The sequence below is a fragment of the Salvelinus sp. IW2-2015 genome, linkage group LG1 (assembly GCF_002910315.2).
Source record: "Salvelinus sp. IW2-2015 linkage group LG1, ASM291031v2, whole genome shotgun sequence".
NCBI classification, from domain to species: Eukaryota; Metazoa; Chordata; class Actinopteri; order Salmoniformes; family Salmonidae; genus Salvelinus; species Salvelinus sp. IW2-2015.
The window spans coordinates 7,767,281-7,794,048 of record NC_036838.1 but is presented as its reverse complement, the minus strand read 5'-3'; the positions used below and the strand labels follow the sequence as shown (position 1 = coordinate 7,794,048).

The following is a 26,768-nucleotide window of genomic DNA, read 5'->3' as shown; positions in this document are numbered from 1 at the left end:
TATGCTGTACATAACTGTCAATGTGTCATAGGCCTAAAGAAAGAGACAGAGATTCTGATAGAACGGCTCGAGTCAGTTTGTTCAAATTGTACTGCCTCAGGGCTGGAGGACTACTGTGGCGGTAAGTCTAGTCTACACATCACAGTGACAGTCTCATTTCATGTCCAGCCCTTGAACACGGACATGAAGGAACGGGACCGGGAATTTTATAAAGGGACATTTACTCCTGAAAAGAACACAGGGTTTGAGCACAAAAGGGCTGAAGAGCAAGTGCCCTGCAATAAAATAAAGTAAGGTCAGCAGACTTCCCATGTGACAGCACACTGCCTTGGATTAGGTGGTGTAAGCCTATTAATGTGGTTTGGACTAGGTGGACCACCCTGTCTCCCCACCCTGCCTGGCCAGCCAAAGATTAGCCTGTTAAACGCACTTCCCGCCTGCATAAAATGCAAACTCTGCTCCTCATCCAATAGCAACAATTCAGATAGGAACCTGTCTGCCCACCCGTAACTTGTTACCTTCTCTACCATTCAAATACACATGGGATTTGTTTCCCTTCAAAAGAGCAGTTCTCTCTTATCATCCATATTGTATTCATTTGTTTGTTTACCTTTATTAGGGCAATGCCATGAGTAAAGGAGAATGTCAAACTTCTCAGCCAGGCATGTGGCAATGTTTTACACTCCAATTACAATCAAAGCACTTTTGAGAGAAAGGTGGACATGTTTTATTGTGGACATTGGTGAATCATGCAAGGAATTTTAGTAGGCCTAGCTACACAATTTGAAATAGTCCTGTCATTCCTGAAATATTAATAATTTGGCTCGGATAACTGGTTAGGCCGCTGAGCAGAGCAGGTAGCCTAATGAAATTCAGTCAGCGACCTTTATCATTATGCAATTTCCTTGCATAGCATTCTGGCAGTGGAACAAATGAAAGAGTAAGGTTTGACACCGTGCCATTTCACCGACAAAACACAATCTACCACCAAGTTTTTTTTCTACAGAGACTGGGGATTAACATTTCTGAGCTCGGGCCACAGATTAGGTGCGCGGGGGTCTAGAATTTCATCATCTTTCAGAGGCACAATGGCTCATTCTTACCGTTTCCTCATCTATTCTCCGACGGTGGGGGTCATTGGTGCGTGCCTCTGCTCCTGTATTTGTTTTACGTTTTCAGTATACCCTTGGTTTTTTAAACATATTTAAGAACCACAGAGCAAAACAAACTTAGTATTTACCCAGTCGAAAACGAAGCTTTTCAGAGACACTTCCTAGCACGCGCTGCCACCTTGTGGGAAAAGCACAACATCGCGTAATAGCGCTGTGACATCGGTATTTTTATTTAAGGTCCGTTTTCTGTGGCCTTTTCCCCTCAAGTAAATCCATTGTATTTTGAGGCATAATGCCAAAACAGCAGATATGCCTGCATATAAAACAAAGAAGCCTACTTTGTTATAGAAATTGTACTTTCCCATTTCAATATTTTTTAAAAATATTTTTTTTAATATATATTCAATGTAGAGCCAAGTTAACATTTATTTAATTGAAGTTACTCTGTTAAATATACTATATACAATGATCCAAAGAATATATCAAGTAGCACATCAAAACTACACACAAAGACAATGTAATACAAAAAGTAATAACAGTCAAGATATTTCATCAAAATAAAGAAAAGGCAAAGATAAACAGAAAAATAATGAACTTAGGAAACAGTGAAGTCAACCTGCCCAGAACGGGGTCTCAATGCTCTCATTGCACATTCAGGACAACCACAGAGCAATCTTCTCTTCAAAGCTGGACACCCTCCCCTGGCTCCATGTACCCATCAAGAGGCAGCAGGGGGCTGAAGCGCAGCAGGGGCAGGTCCACCGAGGGGCAGCAGTCCTTGGGGTGAGCCCAGCCTTCCTTAGGGCGAGCCCAGCCCTCCTTAGGGCGCCGTATGGGTGGGAGCGGAGGGGGCAGCTCCGAGTTGGTGCGGATGGAAGTGTTGTCGTTGCCGTCGTTTTTGTAGTCAGGAGGGGGGATGGGGGGGACGCTCCCGTGGCTGCTGCTCCGACAGTGGACCAGGAAGGCCCCCCGGTGGTGGCGGTGATACAGCACGCCCACGGTACCGAGGAGCAGCAGGATGAGGAAGCTGAGCAGGAAGCACACCACGTAGATGCCTTTGACCATCCCGCTGGACCACACTGAAGTACAGCCTAAGGTCAAAGGTTAGGCAAGGATTAGATGTACACAATTTACCTAGTGCAGTCACCTTCATAACCATGCACCTTTGTCTAACATTCTGTTAGGGTTAAACATTCTGTTACCTAACGAACCCATTTTCAGGGGTTAAATCGGGAATATTAGGGTGGTGGTCTAACTTATCAACTTCAGTGCCACTGATTTTTAACTAACCAATGTCATACTGTATGTTTTCCTTGTACTTCAGAGAACAATAATTCTACCAAAATCTATGGAGTACCAGTGTTACGCTGCTGCTGCTCAGGACTATGCTGATCCACCGTAATCGTCGACTCGTTGTGCCGGTCCGTATCAGCGGCCTTGGTGTCCACGCAAATGGTTCCACCTGAGCCCAGCCTAGACATATCCTTGAACCCGGAGTGGCATCGGCATGAGTAGGAACCAAAGCGGTTCACACACTCAGCGTTGATGTCACACAGCACCAGCTGAGTCACACACTCATTCACATCTGAGAGACAAAGGGTGCATAAGTAACGTTGATTAATGGAGTTATTAAATATGAAAACAAATCACTTCAAATCAAATGATTTAAAGTCAAACAAATACATTTCTCACCTCATTGAGCCCCAAGACACCTAGTTGCAAGCTATACTATATCTATACAACACAATATCTTAAACATCTGCAGTAACCTTTAGTGCCATTTGTAAAGATCAGAGTACAGTGCAAAATAAGCTACAGATTTATATTTGTTTGTAGGAAACTTTGAGACCTACCAGCGGTGGATACAGAGACGATGACACCCTGTGTTGAGCTGTCCCTGGGGCTAACCACCATCTCCAACAGCTCCTGCAGGGCCGGGTGCAGGGTCCTGTGAATCTTCACCCCTTCTGGCCCACCCCCAATATGCAGCCAGAGGATATAAAGCACTCCTGCACTCAACCTGTTGATACAACAAAGCAAAAAAACTGTTAAAAAAGGCATTCAATCCATCAGTTGTATTTCAGCAAAATTCAGCAAAAGTTTTTCGTATTTTTATCAATCAACTGCCAACAACCCATTTTTATGCAGTAAAAATACAAGTATTTGTTTGCAGTCAAGAAAGGCATTTGGAGCTCTTGGTTACAAAATGTAGTAAACCAACCTTTTTATTCTTTTGGAGGATAGGGTTTTGGGTTTGTGGACAATTTCCAACTGCTCATTAACCTGAAAAACAAATTAATAATTGCACCAGTCCAGTCACAGTAAATATTGACCAAAAGCCATATACAGTCTTTACACATTTTGATTTGTTAAAGCCTTAGCTTAAAATGGATTCAATTTAGACTTTTTTGTCATCACTGGCCTACACACAATAACCCATAATGTCAAAGTGGAATGGGTTTGTTTTTCACAAAGAACAGCACCTACAAATAAAATAAAAAGTAATATCCCTTTGAGCATGGAGAAGTGACTAAATTACACTTTGGATGGTGTAACAATACACAGTCACTAGAAAGACACAGGAGTCCTTCCTAACTCAGTGGCCGGAGAGGAAGTTAACCATTCAGGGATTTCACCATGAGGCCAATGTGACGTTAAAACCGTTAGACTTTAATGGCTGTAATAGGAGAAAACAGGATGGATCAACATTGTATACTGACCAAAAAATATAAAAACGCAACAATTTCAAAGATTTTACTGAGTTAATTCATATGGAAATCAGTCAGATGAAATAAATTCATTAGGCCCTTCTACATGGACTGGGAATACAGATATGCATCTGTTGGTCACAGATACCTTAAAAAGGTAGGGGAGTGGATTAGAAAACCAGTCAGTATCTGGTGTGACCATTTGCCTCGTGCAGCGAGACATCTCATTCGCGTAGAGTTGATCAGGCTGTTGATTGTGACCTGTGGAATGTGTCCCGCTCTTCCAATGGCTGTGCAAAGTCGCTAGGGGAACTGGAACACGCTGTCGTACACGTCGATCCAGAGCATCCCAAACATGCTCAACGGGTGACACGTCTGGTGAGTATGCAGGCCATGGAAGACCTGGGCAATTTTCAGCTTCCAGGAATTCTGTACAGATACTTGTGACATGGGGCTGTGCATTATGCTGAAACGTGATGGCCGCAGATGAATGGCACGACAATGGGCATCAAGATCTCGTCACGGTATCTCTGCGCATTCAAATTGTCATCGATAAAAAGCAGTTGCGTTTGTTGTCCGTAGCAAACCACTCCCCGACACCATACACTCTCTGCCATCTGCCCAGTACAGTTCAAAACTGGGATTCACCTGTGAAGAGCACACTTCTTCAGCATGTCAATGGACATTGAAGGTGAGCATTTACCTACTGAAGCCACTTATGACGCCAAATTGCAGTCAGGTCAAGACTCTGGTGAGGAAACGAGCATGCTGCTGAGCTTCCCCCACAACAAATATTGGTTGTGCAAACCCAGTTTCATTCACTGTCCAGATGACTGGTCTCAGAAAATCCCGCAGGTGAAGAAGCCGGATGTGGAGGTCCTGGACTGGCATGGTTACACGTGGTCTGCGGTTGTGAGGCCTGTTGGGGTTAAGCCAAATTCTCTAAAATGACATTGTATGGTAAAAGAAATTAACATTCAATTCTCAGGCAACAGCTCTGGTAGACACTCTCCTTCAAAACTTGAGACCTCTGTGGTATTGTGTGACAACTGCACATTTTAGAGTGGCCTTTTATTGTCCCCAGCACAAGGTGCAACTGTGTAATGATCATGCTGTTTAAATCAGCTTCTTGATAATCCATCCACCTGACAGGTGTGGTGTATCTTGGCAAAGGAAAAATGCTCACCAACAGGGATGTAAACAAATTTGTGCACAACATTTGAGAGAAATAAGCTTTTTGTGCATATGGAACTCTTCAGCTTTATTTCAGCTCATGAAACCAACACTTTACATGTTGCGTTTATATTTTTGTTCAGTATAGTTACTACACAATACTAACAGAGTGAAAAGGAAGCCTGCACAGAATAAAACAATACTTCCTATTTGCAACAAGGCACTAAAGTAATAGTGCAAAAAAGCATTCAACTTTTTGTCCTGAATTCAAAGTTGTGTGTTTGGGGCAAATTCCATACAACACAGTACCACTCCATATTTTCAAGCATAGTGGTGGCTGCATAATGTTATAGGAATTATTGTGATCGTTAAGGGGAGTTTTTCCAGGATAAAAATCCTAGTTCAGTCTTTCCCACCAGACACTGGGAGAAGAATTCACCTTCCAGCAGGACAATAACCCAAAAAGGGCAAATCTACATGAGTTGTTTACCAAAAAGACAGTGAATGTTCCTGAGTGGCTGCATTAGTTGACTAAAATTTGAACTTTCCTACTTGAAAATCTATGGCAAGACCTGAAAATAATGTTGTGTTTTTAAATGGTGTGGAAAGCTCTTAGAGACTTACCCAGAAAGACTGAGCTGTAATTGCAGCCAAAGGTGCTTCTACAAAGTCTCCAGTCATGTGTGGGAATACTCATGTACAGTTAAAGTTGGAAGTTTACATACACTTAGGTTGGAGTCATTCAAACTAGTTTTTCAACCACTTCACAAATTTCTTGTTAACAAACTAGTTTTGGCAAGTCGGTTAAGACATCTACTTTGTGCATGACGCAAGTACATTTTCTAACAATTGTTTACAGACAGATTATTTCACTGTATCACAATTCCAGTTGGTCAGAAGTTTACATACACTAGGTTGACTGTGCCTTTAAACAGCTTGGAAAATTCCAGAAAATTATGTCATGCTGTAGAAGCTTCTGATAGGCTAATTGACATAATTTGAGTCAATTGGAGGTGTACCTGTGGATGTATTTCAAGGCCTACCTTCAAACTCAGTGCCTCTTTGCTTGACATCATGGGAAAATCTAAAGAAAATGCAAGTATAAACACCATGGAACCACACAGCCGTCATACCGCTCAGGAAGGAGAAGCATTCTGTCTCCTAGAGATGAACGTACCTTGGTGCGAAATGTGAAAATCAATCCCAGAACAGCAAAGGACCTTGTGAAAATGCTGGAGGAAACAGGTACAAAAGTATCTCTAACCACAGTAAAACGAGTCCTATATCGACAACCTGAAAGGCCTCTCAGCAAGGAAGAAGCCACTGCTATAAAACCACCACAAAAATGCCAGACTACGGTTTGCAACTGCACACTGGGACAAAGATCGTACTTTTTGGAGAAATATCCTCTGGTCTAACGAAACAAAAATATAACTGTTTGGCAATAATGACCATCGTTATGTTTGGAGGAAAAAGGGGGATACTTGCAAGCCGAAGAACACCATCCCAACCATGAAGCACGTGGGTGGCAGCATCATGTTGTGGGGGTGCTTTGCTGCAGGAGGGACTGGTGCACTTCACAAAATAGATGGCATCATGAGGTAGGAAAATTGTGTGGATATATTGAAGCAACATCTCAAGACATCAGTCAGGAAGTTAAAGCTTGGTTGCAAATGGGTTTTCCAAATGGACAATGACCACAAGCATACTTCCAAAGTCAAAGTATTGGAGTGGCCATCACAAAGCCCTGACCTCAATCCTATAGAAAATGTGTGGGCAGAACTGAAAAAGCGTGTGCGAGCAAGGCGGCCTACAAACCTGACTCAGTTACACCAGCTCTGTCAGGAGGAATGGGCCAAAATTCAGAAGCTTGTGGAAGGCTACCCGAAACGTTTGACCCAAGTTAAACAATTTAAAGGCAATGCTACCAAATACTAATTGAGTATATGTAAACTTCTGACCCACTGGGAACATGATGAAAAGAATAAAACATTCTATTATTCAGACTTTTCCGATTCTTAAAATAAAGTGGTGATCCTAACTGACCTAAGACATGGAATTGTTAACTAGGATTAAATGTCAGGATTGTGAAAAACTGAGTTTAAATGTATTTAGCTAAGGTGTATGTAAACTTATGACTTCAACTGTAAATTAGATATTTTCACTTTGTCATTACGGGGTAGTGTGTAGATGGGTGAGGGAAAAATGTATATTTAATCAATTTTGAATTCAGGCTGTAACAAAATGGTGAATAGGTCAAGGGGTATGAATACCTTCTGAAGGCACTGTAAGATGACATTCATTTATGAAGAAAGTTAGAGAACCACAGCCGGTCATAAATCCCATAAAGCCTAGAGGTCAAACAGGGAAATGTTTCCAAATGTTTCCCCATCATTAATTTCCCCCACAGGGGCCTTTAGGCTTACCCTGGCGTGGCGTTTTGATAACCGTGTAAATCTCTCTAGGACAAGGTGACTTAGGACAGTGCCTTCGGAAAGTATTCAGACCCCTTGACATTTTGTTACAATCCAGCCTTATTCTAAAATTGAATAAATAAAAATTCTCAGCAATCTACACAATAACAAAGAGAACAGATTTATGAACATTTGCAAATTTATAAAAAAAATAACAAATACCTTATTTACATAAGTATTCAGACCCTTTGCTATGAGACTCGAAATTAAGCACAGGTGCATTCTGTTTTACATTGATCATCCTTGAGTTGTTTATACAACTTAAATTGGAGCCCACCTGTGATAAATTCAATTGATTGGACATGATTTGGAAAAGCACACACACACACCTGACTATATAATGTCCTACAGTTTACAGTGCATGTCAGAGCAAAAAAACAAGCCATGAGGTCTAAGGAATTGTCCGTAGAGCTCTGAGACAGGATAGTGTCGAGGCACTGATCTGGGGAAGGGTACCAAAACATGTCTGCAGCAATGAAGGTCCCCAAGAACACACTGGACTCCATCATTCTAAAATGGAAGAAGTTTGGAACCACCAAGACCCTTTCTAGAGCTAGCCGCCCGGCCAAACTGAGCAATCGGGGGGGCCTTGGTCAGGGAGGTGACCAAGAACCTGATGGTCACTCAGAAAGCTCCTCTGTGGCAATGGAAAAACCATCCAGAAGGACAACCATAATCTGCAGCCCTCCACCAAGCAGGCCTAAATGATAGAGTGGCCAGACAGAAGCCACTCCTCATTAAAAGGCACATCACAGCCCGCTTGGAGCTTGCCAAAAGGCACCTAAAGGACTCTCAAACCATGAGAAACAAGATTCTCTGGTCTGATGAAACCAAGATTCAACCTTGTGGCCTGAATGCCAAGCATCACGTCTGGAGGAAACCTGGCACCATCCCTACAGTGAAGCATGGTGGTGGCAGCATCATGCTGTGGGGGTGTTTTTCAGCGGCAGTGACTAGGAGACTAGTCAGGATCGAGGCAAAGATGAACGGTGCAAAGTACAGAGAGATCCTTGATGAAAACCTGCTCCAGAACGCTCAGGACCTGACTGGGGGGAAGGTTCACCTTCCAACAGGACATTAACCCTAAGCACATAGCCAAGGCAACGCAGGAGTGGCTTCGGGATAAGTCTTCATGTCCTTGAGTGGCCCAGCCAGAGCCCGGACTTGAACCAGATCAAACATCTCTGGAGAGACCTGGAAAGAGCTGAGCAGCAACACTCCCCATACAACCTGACAAAGCTTGAGAGCATGGGAGAAACTCCCCAAATACAGGTGTGCCAAGCTTGTAGCGTCATACCCAAGAAGACTCAAGGCTGTAATTGCTGCCAAAGGTGCTTCAACAAAGTACTGAGTAAAGGGTCTGAATACTTATGTAAATGTGATGTTTAACAAATTACAAAATAGCAAACATTTCTAAAAACATGTTTTTTCTTTGTCATTATGGGGTAGTGTGTAGATTGATGAGAATTTTAGAATAAGGCTGTAACCTAACATGTGGAAAAAGTCAAGGGGTCTGAACACTTTCCAAAGGCACTGTATTCGCCTGTATTTACCCCCCCAAAAAACTGAAATACTAATTGGCTACTAATGTGGCCATCATAAAGAACAAATGCCATGATCTGGATGAGACTGTCGAATCGAGGCAAAGGTAAGAATCTCTGTATTACCTCTCATGTTGGCTACATTTCTTTAAAATAGACAGTTTTGGGAACCGTCTTGTGCAAGTTTTAAATTGATACAATACCTGTTAGCAAAGGTGTCAGCTAGAGATGACGTGCAGGAGCTTACAGGGATTTGTAGTTTTGCATGATGTCTACTTTGATGCTTATTAGAATTTTTTAATCTGAGTGTAAATAGAGCCGAATATCTCACCTTGTCTAAGAGAGATTTACATGGATATCAAAATGTCACGCCAAGGTAAGACAAAACGACAGTCCTTATTTTAAGTGTTTCTAAAATCTCCTATGGGAAAAATTCATGGTGGAAAAACAATTGGACCCATTTCCTTGTTTGACTGCTAGGTTTTATGGGTATTATGACACCTCCACTGTCGGGCTCTATTGTACATGAGATAACTCACCAGAGACTTCACAGAGATCAACAGTGATCTCACAAGATGGTCCCAATTCTCCTCTGGCGTCACAAGGAAGTTGACTTCAACAGCCACTTCAAATAGGTAGTCTGAGAAATACAAAAAGGTAGGCATCTACTTTAATAATCATACATAGCTCTATAACTATTGTACAAAGGCTAGTGACTTAACTTTTGTTATAGCCTTGGAATTATATTAAAAATACCTTTTTGAAAAGAAAAAAGAAATCACCTTCTGGTAAGTGTGATACTTCGGTGTGATTTCTGGCTTTCTCTGCAAAGTAAACATGCAAGACAGTTTTCATAAACCAGACAACAAAGTATGCAAATTAAATTGCTGACTACCTACCATAATCTCTGCTGTCGAAAAACGGTTCAACCATGTTTGGGAGATGGTTGAAGGGATCCTGGGTATCAGTGGGTGTATGAGTGTCACTGGATGCTGTAGACCCACCCAGAGTCATTTTCAGCAATTCCTCATTGCCAGACTCCTCACCTTGGTCATCCACCTCTGTTGTGTGTGACACAATGTTAAACTCTGTAGGAGGAATGGAATCTGTAGTTTGAGCATCCACGTTCCTTCGCATAGCAGACGGAGTGCGTGGCGAGGATTTGGGATTCAAAACAGGGGGCTGGTGTGTGGAGGCGTCACTTCCAAGGTGTGCTGTGTGGGTCTGAGTGGCATCCCTCCCTGACGTCCCATGACGAGTGACCACCATGCGGGGAGTGGGAGTCAAGGGCAGATGGGACTCACGGTCCACCACATCTCCACTCAAGTTACCCACTTTCCAGTCTTCCTTTGTCAGGTGGCTCTCGTCTGCTTCAGTCCCCTCTGAGATTCCTCTGTCCCAATCTTCCTCCTCTCTCTGAACAGGAGAAGACTTGAAGAGCCCCTCTCTGACCATTTGCTCCTCTGCTTCCCATGGTGGAAGCTCATTGAACACAGAGGAGGAAGTGAGTTGGTCAAAATAGTCAAACACCACCTCCGGGTTGGTCTGAGCTGGCGGGGTGGGGCTCTCCAGTAAAATGGCCTCCATAGGTTCACCCCTCTTCATGGGAAGAAACTTGGTGAAACTTCCCAGAGAGGGAAAGGGTTCCAGTTCTATCAGTTTTGGTTCAGTCATCAGCTTCCAGTCTTCTTCGGTGGTATCACCATAAGCATTGTACGTGACTGGCGGTACGAACGCCTCGTATCGCCCATAGAAGCCCCTGTGGGGTGGACTGGGTTTTCCTCTGATCAGCTGAACCACGTGGAGGATGTTGGAGAGGGATATGTACTTGGCCTCACGCCAACACTTCTCCAGGATCCTGTGACCCCCCGCGACCCCCAGGGGCTCGTCCAGGTGGATCTGGTCCAGCTTCCCGCTGCATGCGTCTGACTGGGTGAAGTCCTCTAGGTGGAGGAGCACACGTTTACCAGGGTCTACCTGGATGGTCCAGTTGCACCAGAGAGGTGGGTTGGAGCACAGGTAGTCTGGGGAGAAGAACTCGCCGCTCTTGCCGCGCATCACCTGGTGGCAGCTTCGCAGCGCGAAGAAGGCGTTGCCCACATTACCATGACTGTCATCTGAGAAGTTGTGGACAGAGTGTAGAGGACAATCCAGTAATGTCCAAATGTCAGTCATAGGCATAACACCCCCAACACACACACACTTGAGAATTAAACAAAGACCATAGTACAGGGCCCAAAGGCTACATAATAAATATTTGTCTTACCGGGAGGGTTGTAAGCGTCATTCCTAAAGTTATTTATCTAAGGACGTAATAAAAACGTTGAGGTAGCATTAAACCAAGAATGTTAGTCAACAACTTGAAATCTACCTACAATCTCCAGCGAAATGTAGGGAAAATGCTTATAGAAGTCAGTCATCTACTTACCCAGGACAGGTCGCAGTTTGCGGTAAATAAACCATTGGCAAGTAGTAGTGAACGTACAAATATGAACTTTGAATGATTTCGTGACATTTTTGTGTCACGTTGTGTTTACTTTTTCCACTATTTAGCAAGCAGGTCGGCTTCCTACACTGTCCCAGCTATTGTCAATTATTTCCTGCGATGTTTCTTTTCGTTTCCGCTAAAAGTGGACGTAAACAGGTGAAATATATTGCCATTTAGCTAATTAGCACGCCTTGATATTCGGATGCTTCTGGTCTATATGGGGTGTATCCACTAGGTGTCACTGCTACACTGTTGTAGGTAAGATAACTTGACTTCTGCAGCTGTACATCTCAGAAGCAACAAGTATTATGTTGTACTTTTATCTTACCAAGTACTTTATAAATACAAATCTATTTTACAAGAACGACAATTCCATCAATTATTAATGATCTAATGGTAAAGATGTTTATTCTAAACGTTTGATGTTTTGTATACAGTAGTGAACAGATACTTATTTTGGGACACTTTAAGTAGCCTAATGCTGCTGATTGATGATAAAGGTAGAGCAATAGTTTAGCAAAGCTTATCAAGGTATGGCATCTTTAGTGAGTGCTTTATGATTCAGATCAACTTTGAAGCACAAGAGTGATTCCAAGGTTTGATGTTTGAATAGTTTTTTTAATTCACTGTCATAAAAAATGAAAATACTCCAGGTATCCATCACATAAGACACTTTCTGAAAACATAAAAACAAAACAAACATAGGTCAGAAAATGGAGTTGGAAGTACAGACTCAGTTAATTCCATTATAGGCTTGTGGGTCACAGGAGGTTGGTGGCACCTTAATTGGGGAGGACGGGCTCCTGGTAATGGCTGGAGTGGAATCAGTGGAATGGTATCAAACACATGGTTTGATGCCACCCCATTTGCTCCATTCCAGCAATTATTATTGAGCTGTCCTCCCCTCAGCAGCCTCCTCTGTTGTGAGTATACAGAAAGAGCATGAATTTAAAGCTGAGATCTACACAAAGGTGCCACTGGTCGCCCCAGGCACATTTGTTATAGTTTTTGTTTTGTTTATGAAATGGAGAAGAGGAGCTCAATAAGTGTGGTAAAACATTTTTACATACGCCGAGTGTACAAAACATTAAGGATGCATACTCTTTCCATGACACAGACTGACCAGGAGAAAGCTATGATCCCGTTAAATCCACTTCAATCAGTATAGATGGGGAGGGGACGAGACAGGTTAATGAAGGATTTTTAAGCCTTGAGACATGGATTGTTTGTGTCCCATTCAGAGGGCGAATGGGCAAAACAAAAGATTGAAGTGCCTTTGAACTGGGTATGGTAGTAAGTGCCAGGCACACCCGTTTGTGTCTAGAACTGCAACGCTGCTGGGTTTTTCACGCTCAACAGTTTCCTATGTGTATCAAGAATGTTCCACCACCCAAAGGACATCCAGCCAACTTGACACAACTGTGGGAAGCATTGGAGTCAACATGGGCCAGCATCCCTGTGGAACACTTTAAACACCTCGTAGAGTCCATCCCCCGGCGAATTGAAGCTGTTCTGAGGGCAAAAGGTGGTCCAACTCAATATTAGGAAGGTGTCCTTAATGTTTGGTACACTCAGTATACTCTGCTGTCCTATCGTGTGTGTAATGATGTTCAAAAAAACAATGTTTGTTGTTTTAAGTAAATTCTTTGTTGTTATAATATCGCACAAACGGGCGTGGTAGATTCACCGCTACGGTTTCCAGCTTTTAAGAGTTATAATAAACCAGCAATCTTTCAAATAACATAAATAGTTTGTTTCTAGAATCAAGTGCAAAGGAACGTCAGATCCATTGATGGTGTAACCATCTGGAAAAACAGGTTAAGCAGTAGAGAACTTTCTTGTGATATGGATCCCCCCCCCCCCCCAAATCGTAGGTGATTTTCACATGACTGTTATTGTGACAAATTATATTTCTTGCAAATGAAGGACCTCGCATGCAATAGTGCCTGTATAGTACATACAGTAGTAGTACATTTATATTAATGATACTACATTTGCCGAACACTGTCTTGGAAAGTGTACATGAATGGTTGTTCATGTAAAAAATACTTTGGAATGCTTGGGATATATCAGCTGATTCTATTGAAGCTGGAACACACTGACTTGTGACGTGCTTGTCGGACCTAGGAAACTCAAAAATGTTCGACTTGTTAACTGGTTGAACGCGGCATGTGTATAACTACAACTAGTTAGCAAGTCAGACTAGCACGTGAACGCAACATTGCTACCGAACCTCGAGGATTTCCCTTAGAACACATCAAACAAATTTCTCAAAGACCCATTGGATGCATGCCAAATGGCACCCCTATTCCCTATATAGTACACTACTTTAGACCAGGGTGCATAGGTCTCTGGTCAAAAATAGTGCCCTGTGTAGGGAATAGGGTGGAATATGGGATGATGTAGATGTCTCACTGACAGTCCAATTCCGGATCGCTGAGCCAGGCCCAGATTTTGATCATCTCCTGCGGTGTCCTGCTGTGCACGAGCATTAAGCTCTTATACGCGCACGGGTTGCCCCTGTATTTCTCGTCAATGTCAAACGTCCTGAAGCCCTTGTGCTTCTCCGGGACCAAGCCCAGCTTCTGGAGACACATTCCTGTGTAGACATCATCAATAGGATACAGTGCCACCTGCTGGGAGATGTTGTGCAACTGCAGTGCCAGTTCCCCAGAGTACAGGAACCCTCCTCCCCCGGCGTAAGGCGGGTATGGCCCCATAAATACACTCTCTGGGATGAAGTACTTGAGCTTCTTGTCCCGGTGCGGGCCGGCGTTGGTGATTACGTCCCCTATGAACAGATCCCTGGCCCTGATCTCTGGAAGATTGTGGAGGAAGTCTAAGATCCTCCAGGTGTTGACGAAGACGTCGTCATCCCCCTTGAAGACAAAGCGGGCGTCGGGGCAACGCTGGCTGAACCAGTCCAGGAATAGCACCTCTTTGAGGGTGAGGTTGAAGAAGGAGTCTCGGTAGTCCCACTGGAGGAGGTCCCCGTAAAGTCTGGCCTCATGACTGAGCATCCCAAACAGGTTGGGGAAGTGGTCGACTGCCGAGGCATTGCCAAGGAGGAAGACCGTGGCTACAGTCCGATTGGCCAGAACGCCCACCCGCCCCCACGACTCCCGGATGGCCTGCCGCCGGTCGAAGTGAGGCGCCAGGGACTTGACAGCCAACAGGAGGTAGGGTTTGCTCTCGCACACGCGTGGTTGGTCCATGATCATCGGATACGAGCGGCAGCGCATGTGCAGCAGGAAGTCCTGGAAGCGGGGTGGCAGGGAGTTGTAGTCCTTCACCTGGGTGGTGACGCTGTAGTCCGGTTTGCAGGGGTCCGGGGACCTGGTGTCGTTGAGCCAATCAGGTAGCTCCAGGAGGGAGTCATTGGTCAAACCCGGCATGAGGATGGGGTTGTAGATGTAGTCCAGCCTCTGCTGCTCCTTATTCCAAAAGATCTCGCTGGTCATCTGCTTCCTCCAGAACCTCTTGGAGGGAATGCGCAGCTTCCGCTGGTCCCCCTTGTCCTGGCCCAGGTTCCGAGACACGCCCACGAGGATGAAGACGAAGACGTTGAGCATCATCATCACACACAGCACCCTGGTTTTCTTCCGGCAGCCGTGCATCTTGGCTCTCTGCAGTCTCCGGACCTGGACAGGAAGTGATAGAGACAAACAGGAAGTAAGAGACCAAACCCAGAAGTTACAGACTTACAACGTACAGAGTATGAAGCGACCATAACGAGATCGGCAGACTTACAACAAACCTAGACGGCATGGGCCCATTCAGAAACATAGTGAAAGGTAGTTGTGGGCCACAGCTGGTGGCCTACGGTTTTGAGGCAGTAGACTTAAGGAGAAATGTTTGAAGGTAAAGCAGGTTAGAGGGCCTTCTTGTTCAGTGTGTTGTTTGTGTCCGAGCCGGACCCAGCAGCAGCCGCATACCAGCCCGCTTTTCATCCCCTAATCCTCGAGGAATGAGTTGTGCACACTTTTCTTTATCCCTTCTTTATTTCCTTCTCTTCCTCCCTCTCTTTTTACAATGCCCAGACTAGCATCATCATGCTCAACTCTCCTCATGACACCAATTACAGGTGTCAGTGTGTCAGTGTAATCTCAGGCTAAACTGGCCTCCCCACACAAAAGGGCACTGGCATGTAAGGAATCTCTATGGTTGTGCAATGTTAACCGAGTGTAAAATTTGCTACATGGGGTCAAACTGTTCTAAGAAAACAAACAGAGCCTCGGATAGAAGCAGCAAATGCTGTGATTAATCATAAAAAGTACAACAATGGTAATTACTTCATTTAACACGTCTCCTTATATATTTCCAATTTGAAAGTGAGAGTGAACATACAGCTTTGTGTTTCAAGCACCATGATCCAACCCACTGAGACATTGTAACCACTGTTAGTTCCTCCCGCTGTATCACATGATATCTAGCATATTACCTGTGAGTAGCAGGAAATTACTGGTCAGGCTGTTCCTGTGGTCCCGACCCAGACCTTCTTAGCCCATGTGGGTCTCCTGCATGGGAGAAGGGCCCAGAAAGGGGAACTGGAACAGGACTGGTGTTCCTGCAGCAGCCACCTGGATACAAACAACAAAAAACACACAAGCCCACAACATGTCAACAACACTGCTGTTTTTCCTCAGGAAAGGCAAGCTTTTTCTCAAGGGGTTATTATAGGACAGTAGACATGCTTATACACTCCCTACTTTAGCTAAGCCCTACACACAAGTAACTACAAATCCCAACAAAGAACCTGGTTACAACCAAGGTGGTGTTGTAGTTCCTAGAGGTATTGTTGTCGTCAACAACTATCTGGGTGTCACTATTTCTGTTTGCTGTCGATCGTCTACTCGAACCGTCACTGTAGATCATCTACTGAAAGCAATGGAATCCTGTACCTTTGACCTCAAGAGGTTCTTACTTGTGAAAGTAGACGGAGGAATCTTTAGCCTTTTAGGAAATGACGGTTTGCTGATCGGCATGGCACCTCTTTAACAAAACTAGACAGAGAGGTAGGCTACGGTAATTCAAAACATTGCTCTGCTGTGTGCGTGTGTGTGTGTCTGCGTGTGTGTTCAGCAGCAGCATGATACTCACAAGCTGTCAAATCTAAGCAGAGAAGTTGAGCCTTGAATGCCGAGCCACGAACATGACTCCCCCACTCACTTGCAGTAGCAGACTAGTGTGCGTCCCAAACGCCAGCCTATTCCATATATAATGTACTACTTTGACCAGAGCTCTATGGGGCCTGGTCAAAAGTTGTGGACCATATAGGGAACAGGGTGCCATTTGGAATGCAGCTTAGCAGTACAGAGTGCGGCAAGTTCCACTTTTCCTCTGCGCAATCCAACTACGCAAACACTCACATCGGTAGTATATGCAAGCCATGGATAGAGTTTGTCACTGTTGAACACGGTTGGTGAGAGTAGCAGGCCTATACTGTAGATGTGGGAACACTGACATTTCATTCACTGACTGACTGCAGCCATTTTATATTTGATATATATATATATATATATATTTTATATGTGTAACTGTCATTAAGTAGTGATATTGGACTCAATGAAGTAAACTGATGAAGTCAATCCTATTTAACATAAATAATAAACGATCCCATCATAGTCTACTAAATAGTTACATAGTCTATCATAGTTTACTTCATATGGTCAGTCATTAAGCTTTAAGTAATAGTTGAGGGAGACACATGGCGGAGAGGCCACACAGACAGACACATAAAGTTCTGTATTTGAGTGGGGCCATAATTAAACATCAGACAAACGTGTTCGCTGAAGCACAGGTGGCTCAACAAGTGTGGTATCAATAGGACTTAAGCGCACTGAGAAGAAAGTGAGAAGTGATAACTTGAAGACATTAGTGTAGAAATACATACACCCCCCTAAGTATTTATTTGGACAGTGAAGTAAACATTTTCTTTGGACTACAGTGGGGCAAAAAGTATTTAGTCAGCCACCAATTGTGCAAGTTCTCCCACTTAAAAAGATGAGAGAGGCTGTAATTTTCATCATAGGTACACTTCAACTATGACAGACAAAATGAGAAAAAAATCCAGAAACACATTGTAGGATTTTTTATGAATTTATTTGCAAATTATGGTGGAAAATAAGTATTTGGTCAATAACAAAAGTTTATCTCAATACTTTGTTATATACCCTTTTGGCAATGACAGAGGTCAAACGTTTTCTGTAAGTCTTCACAAGGTTTTCACACACTGTTGCTGGTATTTTGGCCCATTCTCCATGCAGATCCCTCTAGAGCAGTGATGTTTTGGGGCTGTTGCTGGGAACACGACTTTCAACTCCCTCCAAAGATTTTCTATGGGTTGAGATCTGGAGACTGGCTAGGCCACTCCAGGACCTGAAATGCTTCTACGAAGCCACTCCTTCGTTGCCCGGCGTGTGTGTTGGGATCATTGTCATGTGAAAGACCAGCCACGTTTCATCTTCAATGCCCTTGCTGATGGAAGGAGGTTTTCACTCAAAATCTCACGATACATGGCCCATTCATTCTTTCTTTACACGGATCAGTCGTCCTGGTCCTTTGCAGAAAAACAGCCCCAAAGCATGATGTTTCCACCCCCATGCTTCACAGTAGTATGGTGTTCTTTGGATGCAACTCAGCATTCTTTGTCCTCCAAAAACGACGAGTTGAGTTTTTACCAAAAAGTTCTTATTTGGTTTCATCTGACCATATGACATTCTCCCAATCTTCTTCTGGATCATCCAAATGCTCTCTAGCAAACTTCAGACGGCCTGGACATGTACTGGCTTAAGCAGGGGGACACGTCTGGCACTGCAGGATTGAGTCCCTGGCGCGTAGTGTGTACTGATGGTAGGCTTTGTTACTTTGGTCCCACTCTCTGCAGGTCATTCACTAGGTCCCCCGTGTGGTTCTGGGATTTTTGCTCACCATTCTTGTGATCATTTTGACCCCATGGGGTGAGATCTTGCGTGGAGCCCCAGATCGAGGGAGATTATCAGTGGTCTTGTATGTCTTCCATTTCCTAATAATTGCTCCCACAGTTGATTTCTTCAAACCAAGCTGCTTACCTATTGCAGATTCAGTCTTCCCAGCCTGGTGCAGGTCTACAATTTGTTTTCTGGTGTCCTTTGAAGCCTTTGGTCTTGGCCATAGTGGAGTTTGGAGTGTGACTGTTTGAGGTTGTGGACAGGTGTCTTTTATACTGATAACAAGTTCAAACAGGTGCCATTAATGGCACCTGTGGAGGACAGAGGAGCCTCTTAAAGAAGAAGTTACAGGTCTGTGAGAGCCAGAAATCTTGCTTGTTTGTAGGTGACCAAATACTTATTTTCCACCATAATTTGCTAATAAATTCATAAAAAATCCTACAATGTGATTTTCTGGATTTCTGTTCTTCATTTTGTCTGTCATAGTTGAAGTGTACCTATGATGAAAATTACAGGCCTCTCTCATCTTTTTAAGTGGGAGAACTTGCACAATTGGTATAGAAATAATTGGTATAGAAATAGAAATAAATGGTAAATAATGTATCGTGTCATTTTGGAGTCACTTTAATTCTAAATAAGAATAGAATATGTTTCTGAACACTTCTACATTAATGTAGATGCTACCATGATGACGGATTATCGCGTATCGTGAATAATGATGAGAGAGAAAGTTACAGAAGCACAAAGGTCATGCCCCCAAAACATGCTAACCTCTTACCATCAACAAGTTTGTAGAGTCACATGCTTGATGTAGTGTGGTAGTAGTATTTATGTAGTTATTTCCTGCTATGAATAGGGGAGCAAATACTAAACATTTGACTAAATCCAATACACTATAAGTGAATTTGTCCAAATACTTCTGATACATTCCCAATGGGGGGCCTGATACATAAAGTGCTTTAATTTCTAAACGGTAAAACAGATAAAAGGTGATGTTCTGTACTGTCGCCTCATTTAGAACATTTGATTTCAAATCCAAAATGCTGGAGTATAGAGCCACATTTTAAGTTCAGCACTTTAAGTTTAGCTTCACTATCCAAATAAATACGTTGGGGGAGTTTACATGTGAATTATATACATTTCAAAGGTTACTATGGACCTCTAGTGATGTAAGCCAATGATGTAAAAGTGACAACAAGTGAATGGGGAAAGGGGCATGCTAACTGTTAACTCGAGGGACATTAGGCATGACAGGGGAGAAATATACATAGCAACCAAAGAAATATACATGTGTTTTCATGGTTATTATGGAGCGCTAGCCTGGTTGAAGACACCCACAAGGAGTCTCTTTTGTGGGCTCTGGGGTGTTATAAATGGAGATAATGGAGAATAGAGTGCCTCTCAATGTTCCCTCAGTGAATACAAAGGAAAACATTGATTTACTAATAGGCATAGGCCTACATATGGAGCAACAGGTTTGAGATGGATGGAGTGTACAGTTGGAGTGTACAGTGTGTGTGTGTGGCCTCCTCAGCACATGTCCACACGTCTCCCTCTGAACCATTACTTACCCTGTCAGTGAAGAATACGCAACAGACAAAGGATTTTGACAGTATCCCTTCATAACCATTTGGTTGCTATGGTGAATTTCCCCTTGGGATCCATTAGGCCCCAAAACCTGTTTAAGTCAGTGGTTCTGCCTAGTGTTCCATATCTCCAGAAATGACTGCCTCTCTCTCCCCGTCCTCCTAATGCTATTAGATGAGCAACCGCTAGGAATCAGGTACTCAATGAAAACACAGACTGAGCCCCTATTATGTAGACTATACTGGTCACACACTGAGTGTACAAAACATTAGGAACACCTTCCTAATATTGAGTTGCACCCCCTTTTGCCCTCAGAACAGCTCGACAAGGTGTTGAAAGCATTCCACAGGGACGCTTGCCCATGTTGACTCCAATGCTTCCCACAGTTGTGTCAAGTTGGCTAGATGTCCTTAGGTGGTGGACCATTCTTGATACACACAGGAAACTGTTGAGTGTGAAACCCCCAGGAGTGTTCCAGTTCTCGACACAAACGGGTGCGCCTGACACCCACTACCATACCCTCTTCAAAGGCACTTAAATCTTTTGTCTTGCCCATTCACCCCCTGAATGGTACACATACACAATCCATGTCTCAATTGTCTCAAGGCTTAAAAATCCTTCTTTGACCTGTTTTTCCCCTTCATCTCCAGTGCATTTGATACATTACAGCCTTGTTCTAAAATTGATTACATTTTTTTTTGCAATCTACACACAATACCCCATAATGACAAAGAAAAAACAGGTTTTTATACGTTTTTGCAAATTCATTCAAAATAAAAAACGGAAATAACACATTTACATAAGTATTCAGACCCTTTACTCAGTACTTTGTTGAAGCACCTTTGGCGGCGATTACAGCCTTGAGTCTTCTTGGGTATGACGCTACAAGCTGGGCACACCTGTATTTGGGAAGTTTCTCCCATTCTTCTCTGCACATCCTCTTAAGCTCTATCAGGTCGAATGGGGAGCATCGCTGCACAGCTATTTTCAGGTCTCTCCAGAGATATTTTATCTGGTTCAAGTCTGGGCTCTGGCTGGGCCACTCAAGGACATCCAGAGACTTATCCCGAAGCCACTGCTGCATTGTCTGGGATGTGTGCTTAGGGTCGTCGTCCTGTTGGAAGGTGAAACTTCGCCCCACTCTTACGTCCTGAGCACTCTGGAGCAGGTTTTCATCAAGGATCTCTCTGTACTTTGCTCCATTCAGCTTCCCTCGATCCCGACTAGTCTCCCAGTCCCTGCCGCTGAAAAACATCCCCACAACATGATCCTGCCACCACCATGCTTCACCCTAGGGATGGTGCGAGGTTTCCTCCAGACGTGACGCTTGGCATTCAGGCCAAAGAGTTCAATCTTGGTTTCATCACACCAGATAATCTTCTTTCTCATGGTCTGAGAGTCTTTAGGTGCCTTTTGGTCAACTCCAAGCGGGTTGTTTTGTGCCTTTTACTGAGGAGTGGCTCCCGTCTGGCCACTCTACCATAAAGGCCTGATTGGTGGAGTGCTGCAAAGATGGTTGTTCTTCTGGAAGGTTCTCCCATCTCCACAGAGGAACTTTGGAGCTCTGTCTGAGTGACCAGTCACCTCCCTGACCAAGGCCCTTCTCCCCCGATTGCTCAGTTTGGCCGGCTGGTTAGCTCTAGGAAGGGTCTTGGTGGTTCCAAACGTATTCCATTTTAGAATGATGGAGTCCAGTGTGTTCTTGGGGACCTTCAATTTTTCAGTACCCCTCCCCAGATCTGTGCCTCGACACAATCCTGTCTCGGAGCTCTACGGACAATTCCTTCAACCTCATGGCTTGGTTTTTGCTCTGCACTGTCAACTGTGGGACGTTATATACACAGGTATGTGCCTTTCCAAATCATGTCCAATCAATTGAATTTACCACAGGTGGACTCCAATCAAGTTGTATGCACCTGAGCTCAATTTCGAGCCTCATAGCAAAGGGTCTGAATACATATGTAAATAAGTCATTTCTGTTTTTTATTTTCGCTTTGTCATTATGGGGTATTGTTTGTAGATTGATGAGGAAACATCTTTATTGAATCAATTTTCAAATAAGGCTGTAACGTAACAAAACGTGGGAAAAGTACTTTATAGATACTTTCCGAATGCACTGTACACTGACTGAAGTGGATTTAAAAAGTGACATCAATAAGTGACCATATCTTTCTTCCACCTGGATTCACCTGGTCAGTCTACGTCATGGAAAGAGCAGGTGTTCGCAATGTTATGTACACTTTAAAGGCTTAGATGTCTTAATTGAAATGTATATGTACTGTACGTGCCTCATGTTATTGTTTTAACAGCTCTCTAATTGGCTTTTACAGTTTCAATAGCGTATGTGGTTAGATTTGGGTCGTACCACCACAAAAAGGAAGTGGATTTCGACACCATCCAGGGGAATAGTCAAAAGCCACCCTCGGACCCCCACACCCCACACCAATCCCACCGCAACAACGACTATATAGTATCTGTTCTATGTGTCTGACAATTATTATGGTGATGTTTCTTTCCCTGTACTGATAAATTAGTCATTGAAGTTGTTTATGTCCCATCCTACATCCTGATATTACCAGGTTCTGACCACTAGATGGTGCTGTTCTTGCTATTAGGTGAACAAAGTTTGAAGAACCCCCCCCCCCCCCCCCGCAATGTTAAAGGGATAATTCGCACTGAGCTAAAGGCTAGAGCTGCCACTTTCAAGGAGCGGGACTCTAACCCGGAAGCTTATAAGAAATCCCGCTTTGCCCTCCGACGAACCATCAAAAAGGCTAAGCGTCAATACAAGACTAAGATCGAATCGTACTACACCAGCTCCGACACTCGTCGGATGTGGCAGCACTTGCAAACCATTACAGACTACAAAGGGAAGCACAGCCGAGAGCTTCCCAGTGACACGAGCCCCCCAGACGAGCTAAACTACTTCTATGCTTGCTTCGAGGAAAATAACACTGAAACATGCATAAGAGCACCAGCTGTTCCAGAAGACTGTGTGATCACGCTCTCCATAGCCGATGTAAGTAAGACCTTTAAATAGGTCAACATTCACAAGGCCGCAGGGCCAGACGGATTACCAGGACGTGTACTGCAAGCATGCGCTGACCAACTGGCAAGTGTCTTCACTGATATTTTCAACCTCTCCGAGTCTGTAATACCAACATGTTTCAAGCAGACCACCATAGTGCCTGTGCTCAAGAACACTAAGGTAACCTGCCTAAATGACTACCGACCCGTAGCACTCACGTCTATAGCCATGAAGTGCTTTGAAAGGCTGGTCATGGCTCACATCAACACCATTATCCCAGAAACCCTAGACCCACTCCAATTTGTATACCGCCCCAACAGATCCACAGATGATGCAATCTCTATTGCACTCCACACTGCCCTTTCCCACCTGGACAAAAGGAACACCTATGTGAGAATGCTATTCATTGACTACAGCTCAGCATTCAACACCATAGTGCCCTCAAAGCTCATCAATAATCTAAGGACCGTGGGACTAAACACCTCCCACTGCAACTGGATCCTGGACTTCCTGACAGGCCACCCCCAGGTGGTAAGGGTAGGTAACAACACATCCGCCACACTGATCCTCAACACAGGGGCCCCTCAGGGGTGCATTCTCAGTCCTCTCCTGTACTCCCTGTTCACTCATGACTGCACGGCCAGGCACGACTCCAACACCATCATTAAGTTTGCAGATGACACAACAGTGGTAGGCCTGATCACCGACAACAACGAGACAGCCTATAGGGGCGGCAGGTAGCCTAGTGGTTAGAGCGTTGGGCCAGTAACCGAAAGGTTGCTAGATCGAATCCCGAGCTGACAATGTTAAAAATATGTCATTCTGCCCCTGAACAAGGCAGTTAACCTACTGTTCCTAGGCCGTCATTGTAAATAATAATTTGTTCTTGCCCCCGCAAGTCTTATCTGACTTGCCTAGTTAAATAAAGGTTAGATAAAATAAAAAATAGGGAGGAGTGTGGTGCCAGGACAACAACCTCTCCCTCAACGTGATCAAGACAATGTAGATGATTGTGGACTACAGGAAAAAGAGGACCGAGCACGCCCCCATTCTCATCAACAGGGCTGCAGTGGAGCAGGTTGAGAGCTTCAAGTTCCTTGGTGTCCACATCACCAACAAACTAACATGGTCCAAGCACACCAAGACAGTCGTGAAGAGGGCACGACAAAACCTATTCCCCCTCAGGAGACTGAAAAGATTTGGCATGGGTCCTCAGATCCTCAACATGTTCTACAGCTGCACCATCGAGAGCATCCTGACTGGTTGCATCACTGCCTGGTATGGCAACTGCTCAGCCTCTGACGGCAAGGCACTACAGAGGGTAGTGTGAATGGTCCAGTACATCACTGGGGCCAAGCTTCCTGCCATCCAGGACCTCTATACCAGGCGGTGTCAGAGGAAGGCCCTAAAAATTGTCAAAGACTCCAGCCACCCTAGTACGCAGTACACGTCCTGTTCTCTCTGCTACCGCACGGCAAGGTTCAAGAGGCTTCTAAACAGCTTCTACCCCCAAGCCATAAGACTCCTGAACACCTAATCAAATGGCTACCCAGACTATTTGCATTTCCCCCCCTCTTTTACATCGCTGCTACTCTCTGTTGTTATCATCTATGCATAGTCACTTTAATAACTCTACCTACATGTACATATACGTACATATACCTACATGTACCTCAACTAACCAGTGCCCCTGCACATTGACTCTGTACCGGTACTCCCCTGTATACAGTCTCGCTATTGTTTTTTCACTGCTGCTCTTTAATTACTTGTTACTTTTATTTCTTATTCTTATCCATATTTTTTTTAACTGCATTGTTGGTTAGGGGCTCGTAAGTAAGCATTTCACTGTAAGGTCTACACCTGTTGTATTCGGCGCATGTGACTAATANCATATTTTTTTTAACTGCATTGTTGGTTAGGGGCTCGTAAGTAAGCATTTCACTGTAAGGTCTACACCTGTTGTATTCGGCGCATGTGACTAATAAAACTTACAAAAGTTTTTTTTTAAACCAATTTACAAAAGGACATTGATTTCCTTACCCAGTAAACAGTCTGTTGACAAGGTATGACAGCAACCAATGCTTTGTTTTTGTTGACCACTGTTTCAAATACTAACTGTTTTCAAATGTAAGCTATTATAATTTCGAATATTATATGAATCCCATGAATTAAAAGGGCCCATTTGGGTTCAATTAATTAGCTTAATTTCTCAGAGATCAAACTATATTTCAAGAAAATAATGTTGCAGGAATCTTATCTGTTTCTAACTACAGAAACAATTTGAGATAGTGGATGTCGTGGCTTGATGAAATGACATGGAACGACCCATTATGAAGTTATTATCAACAGTTACTATGTTCATTACAGGTGATTAACTAAGTCACTGTCATATTTTCCTCTAGAAACAGTGTTTTATTCATGGTTAAAGTAATGATGATTCATTATTATATAATCTAACATTGATCAAATACTAGTATTTATTGGAGCAAAAGTGATGGAAGCAAAATTAATAACGTTCATATGTTTCTCTATCTGGCATACGTAGCTATGGTGGCGTTGCAATGTTAGAATATAATATAATTTCTGCTATAGCCGCAGGACTCAAACGCAATGAATGGTCTTCTAAGTTATAATGTGCTAACCAAAATGGTAAACAGCATGTATTCTCTAAACCTGGTTGCTATACTTTACCTGAATAGCAAAGTTTCCATTCAAAGGAGTCCACCACATCTTGGCGCAAAGCCTATAGTGTAGCCTACAAAACGAGTCTATATGAATATGATCCTTTTTCCGCAAATAGTTACAAGAAGCGTAACTTTAGAGTGAGGCGCCTATGCTCACTATAAGCAATCCATGTTAGTTTAATAATATTTCATAGATCATAGTAGAAGTCCTGTGCAAGGTGAAAGTCAATGCCTTGCCAAAAAGAGAGAGAAAGAATACGCCTTAGTAACGCTCTGTGTCTGTGTTCCTCTCTGATCTTGACTTCTACTCACACCTTCCGCATTTTCAGGAAGAGGAACATTTCAGCCGGCGTTCAGATCATTGGGAGAAAAAATAATATTCGTATTTTTTTCTGGGTAACGTTTGAGGGGCACGACTCCTCCTTGAATTATGTGATGTAGGCCTTTGATATTAACTTAGGGGATATACTTTACTGAATATTTTGGGAGACCATGTGATTAGACATCTCATATTATAAAACCAAGGTAGAGAACTTTCATTTTCCTCCCTATACAAGTGTACAGAGACAGAATTAAATGAGCGAATTCAGCTGAATGCATGGGATACCTGGCTTCACATATGTTTTCACTTAATGTTGTTTGTAATTGAGGTTTACTGACAATGACATCTTCATATCACCCTCCCCCAGTCAACTCAGTTATTACAGTGTTTCTGTCGAAGGTTGGCATTTATTGTCACGAATCTTGCCCTGGAGGCAGCTCTGCAGAGTGGTTACTATAGCTGTCACAGCCACAAAATCATACAATTGGATTTTTAACCTAACCTTAACCACACCGATAACCCTAATGCAGTGTTATTCAAACTTTTTCAGCGAGGACACCATTTTTTCCACCAGAATTTCTAGGGATTACATTTTTTACAATAATTTCTCTTGACCCCACCCCAATTTTCACATCAACAAATAACCTTCAATTCATTAAATTTTCAACACTTATCAAAATGAAAAGAAACCAATAAATACATTTCCTCAACATTTTATTTTT

General features: G+C 43.5%; 2 protein-coding genes across 4 annotated transcripts; both read right to left on the bottom strand.

Annotated features, from left to right (window-relative positions):
• Positions 1-1,534: 1,534 nt before the first annotated feature.
• LOC111964951 (uncharacterized) lies at positions 1,535-11,638 on the bottom strand. Its single transcript, XM_023988882.3, has 9 exons — positions 11,437-11,638; positions 11,275-11,311; positions 9,908-11,125; positions 9,791-9,832; positions 9,548-9,648; positions 3,334-3,395; positions 2,966-3,132; positions 2,470-2,697; positions 1,535-2,203 (listed from the first exon to the last, which is right to left on the bottom strand). The coding sequence occupies exons 1-9, from the start codon at positions 11,521-11,523 to the stop codon at positions 1,794-1,796; spliced, it is 2,352 nt and encodes a 783-aa protein (XP_023844650.1). The 5' UTR covers positions 11,524-11,638; the 3' UTR covers positions 1,535-1,793.
• A 455-nt stretch (positions 11,639-12,093) lies between these two features.
• LOC111959039 (N-acetyllactosaminide beta-1,3-N-acetylglucosaminyltransferase 2) lies at positions 12,094-26,096 on the bottom strand. Of its 3 annotated transcripts, none has more exons than XM_070435904.1 (3): positions 26,039-26,096; positions 15,938-16,076; positions 12,094-15,137 (listed from the first exon to the last, which is right to left on the bottom strand). In XM_070435904.1, exon 3 carries the CDS (start codon positions 15,111-15,113, stop codon positions 13,908-13,910), a length of 1,206 nt encoding a protein of 401 aa, XP_070292005.1. In that variant the 5' UTR covers positions 15,114-15,137; positions 15,938-16,076; positions 26,039-26,096; the 3' UTR covers positions 12,094-13,907. The 3 variants fall into 3 exon arrangements, with proteins under 3 accessions (XP_070292005.1, XP_023836258.1, XP_023836337.1); XM_023980490.3 differs by lacking the exon at positions 26,039-26,096 and adding an exon at positions 25,732-26,032; XM_023980569.3 differs by lacking the exon at positions 26,039-26,096 and adding an exon at positions 16,597-16,928.
• Positions 26,097-26,768: the final 672 nt, after the last annotated feature.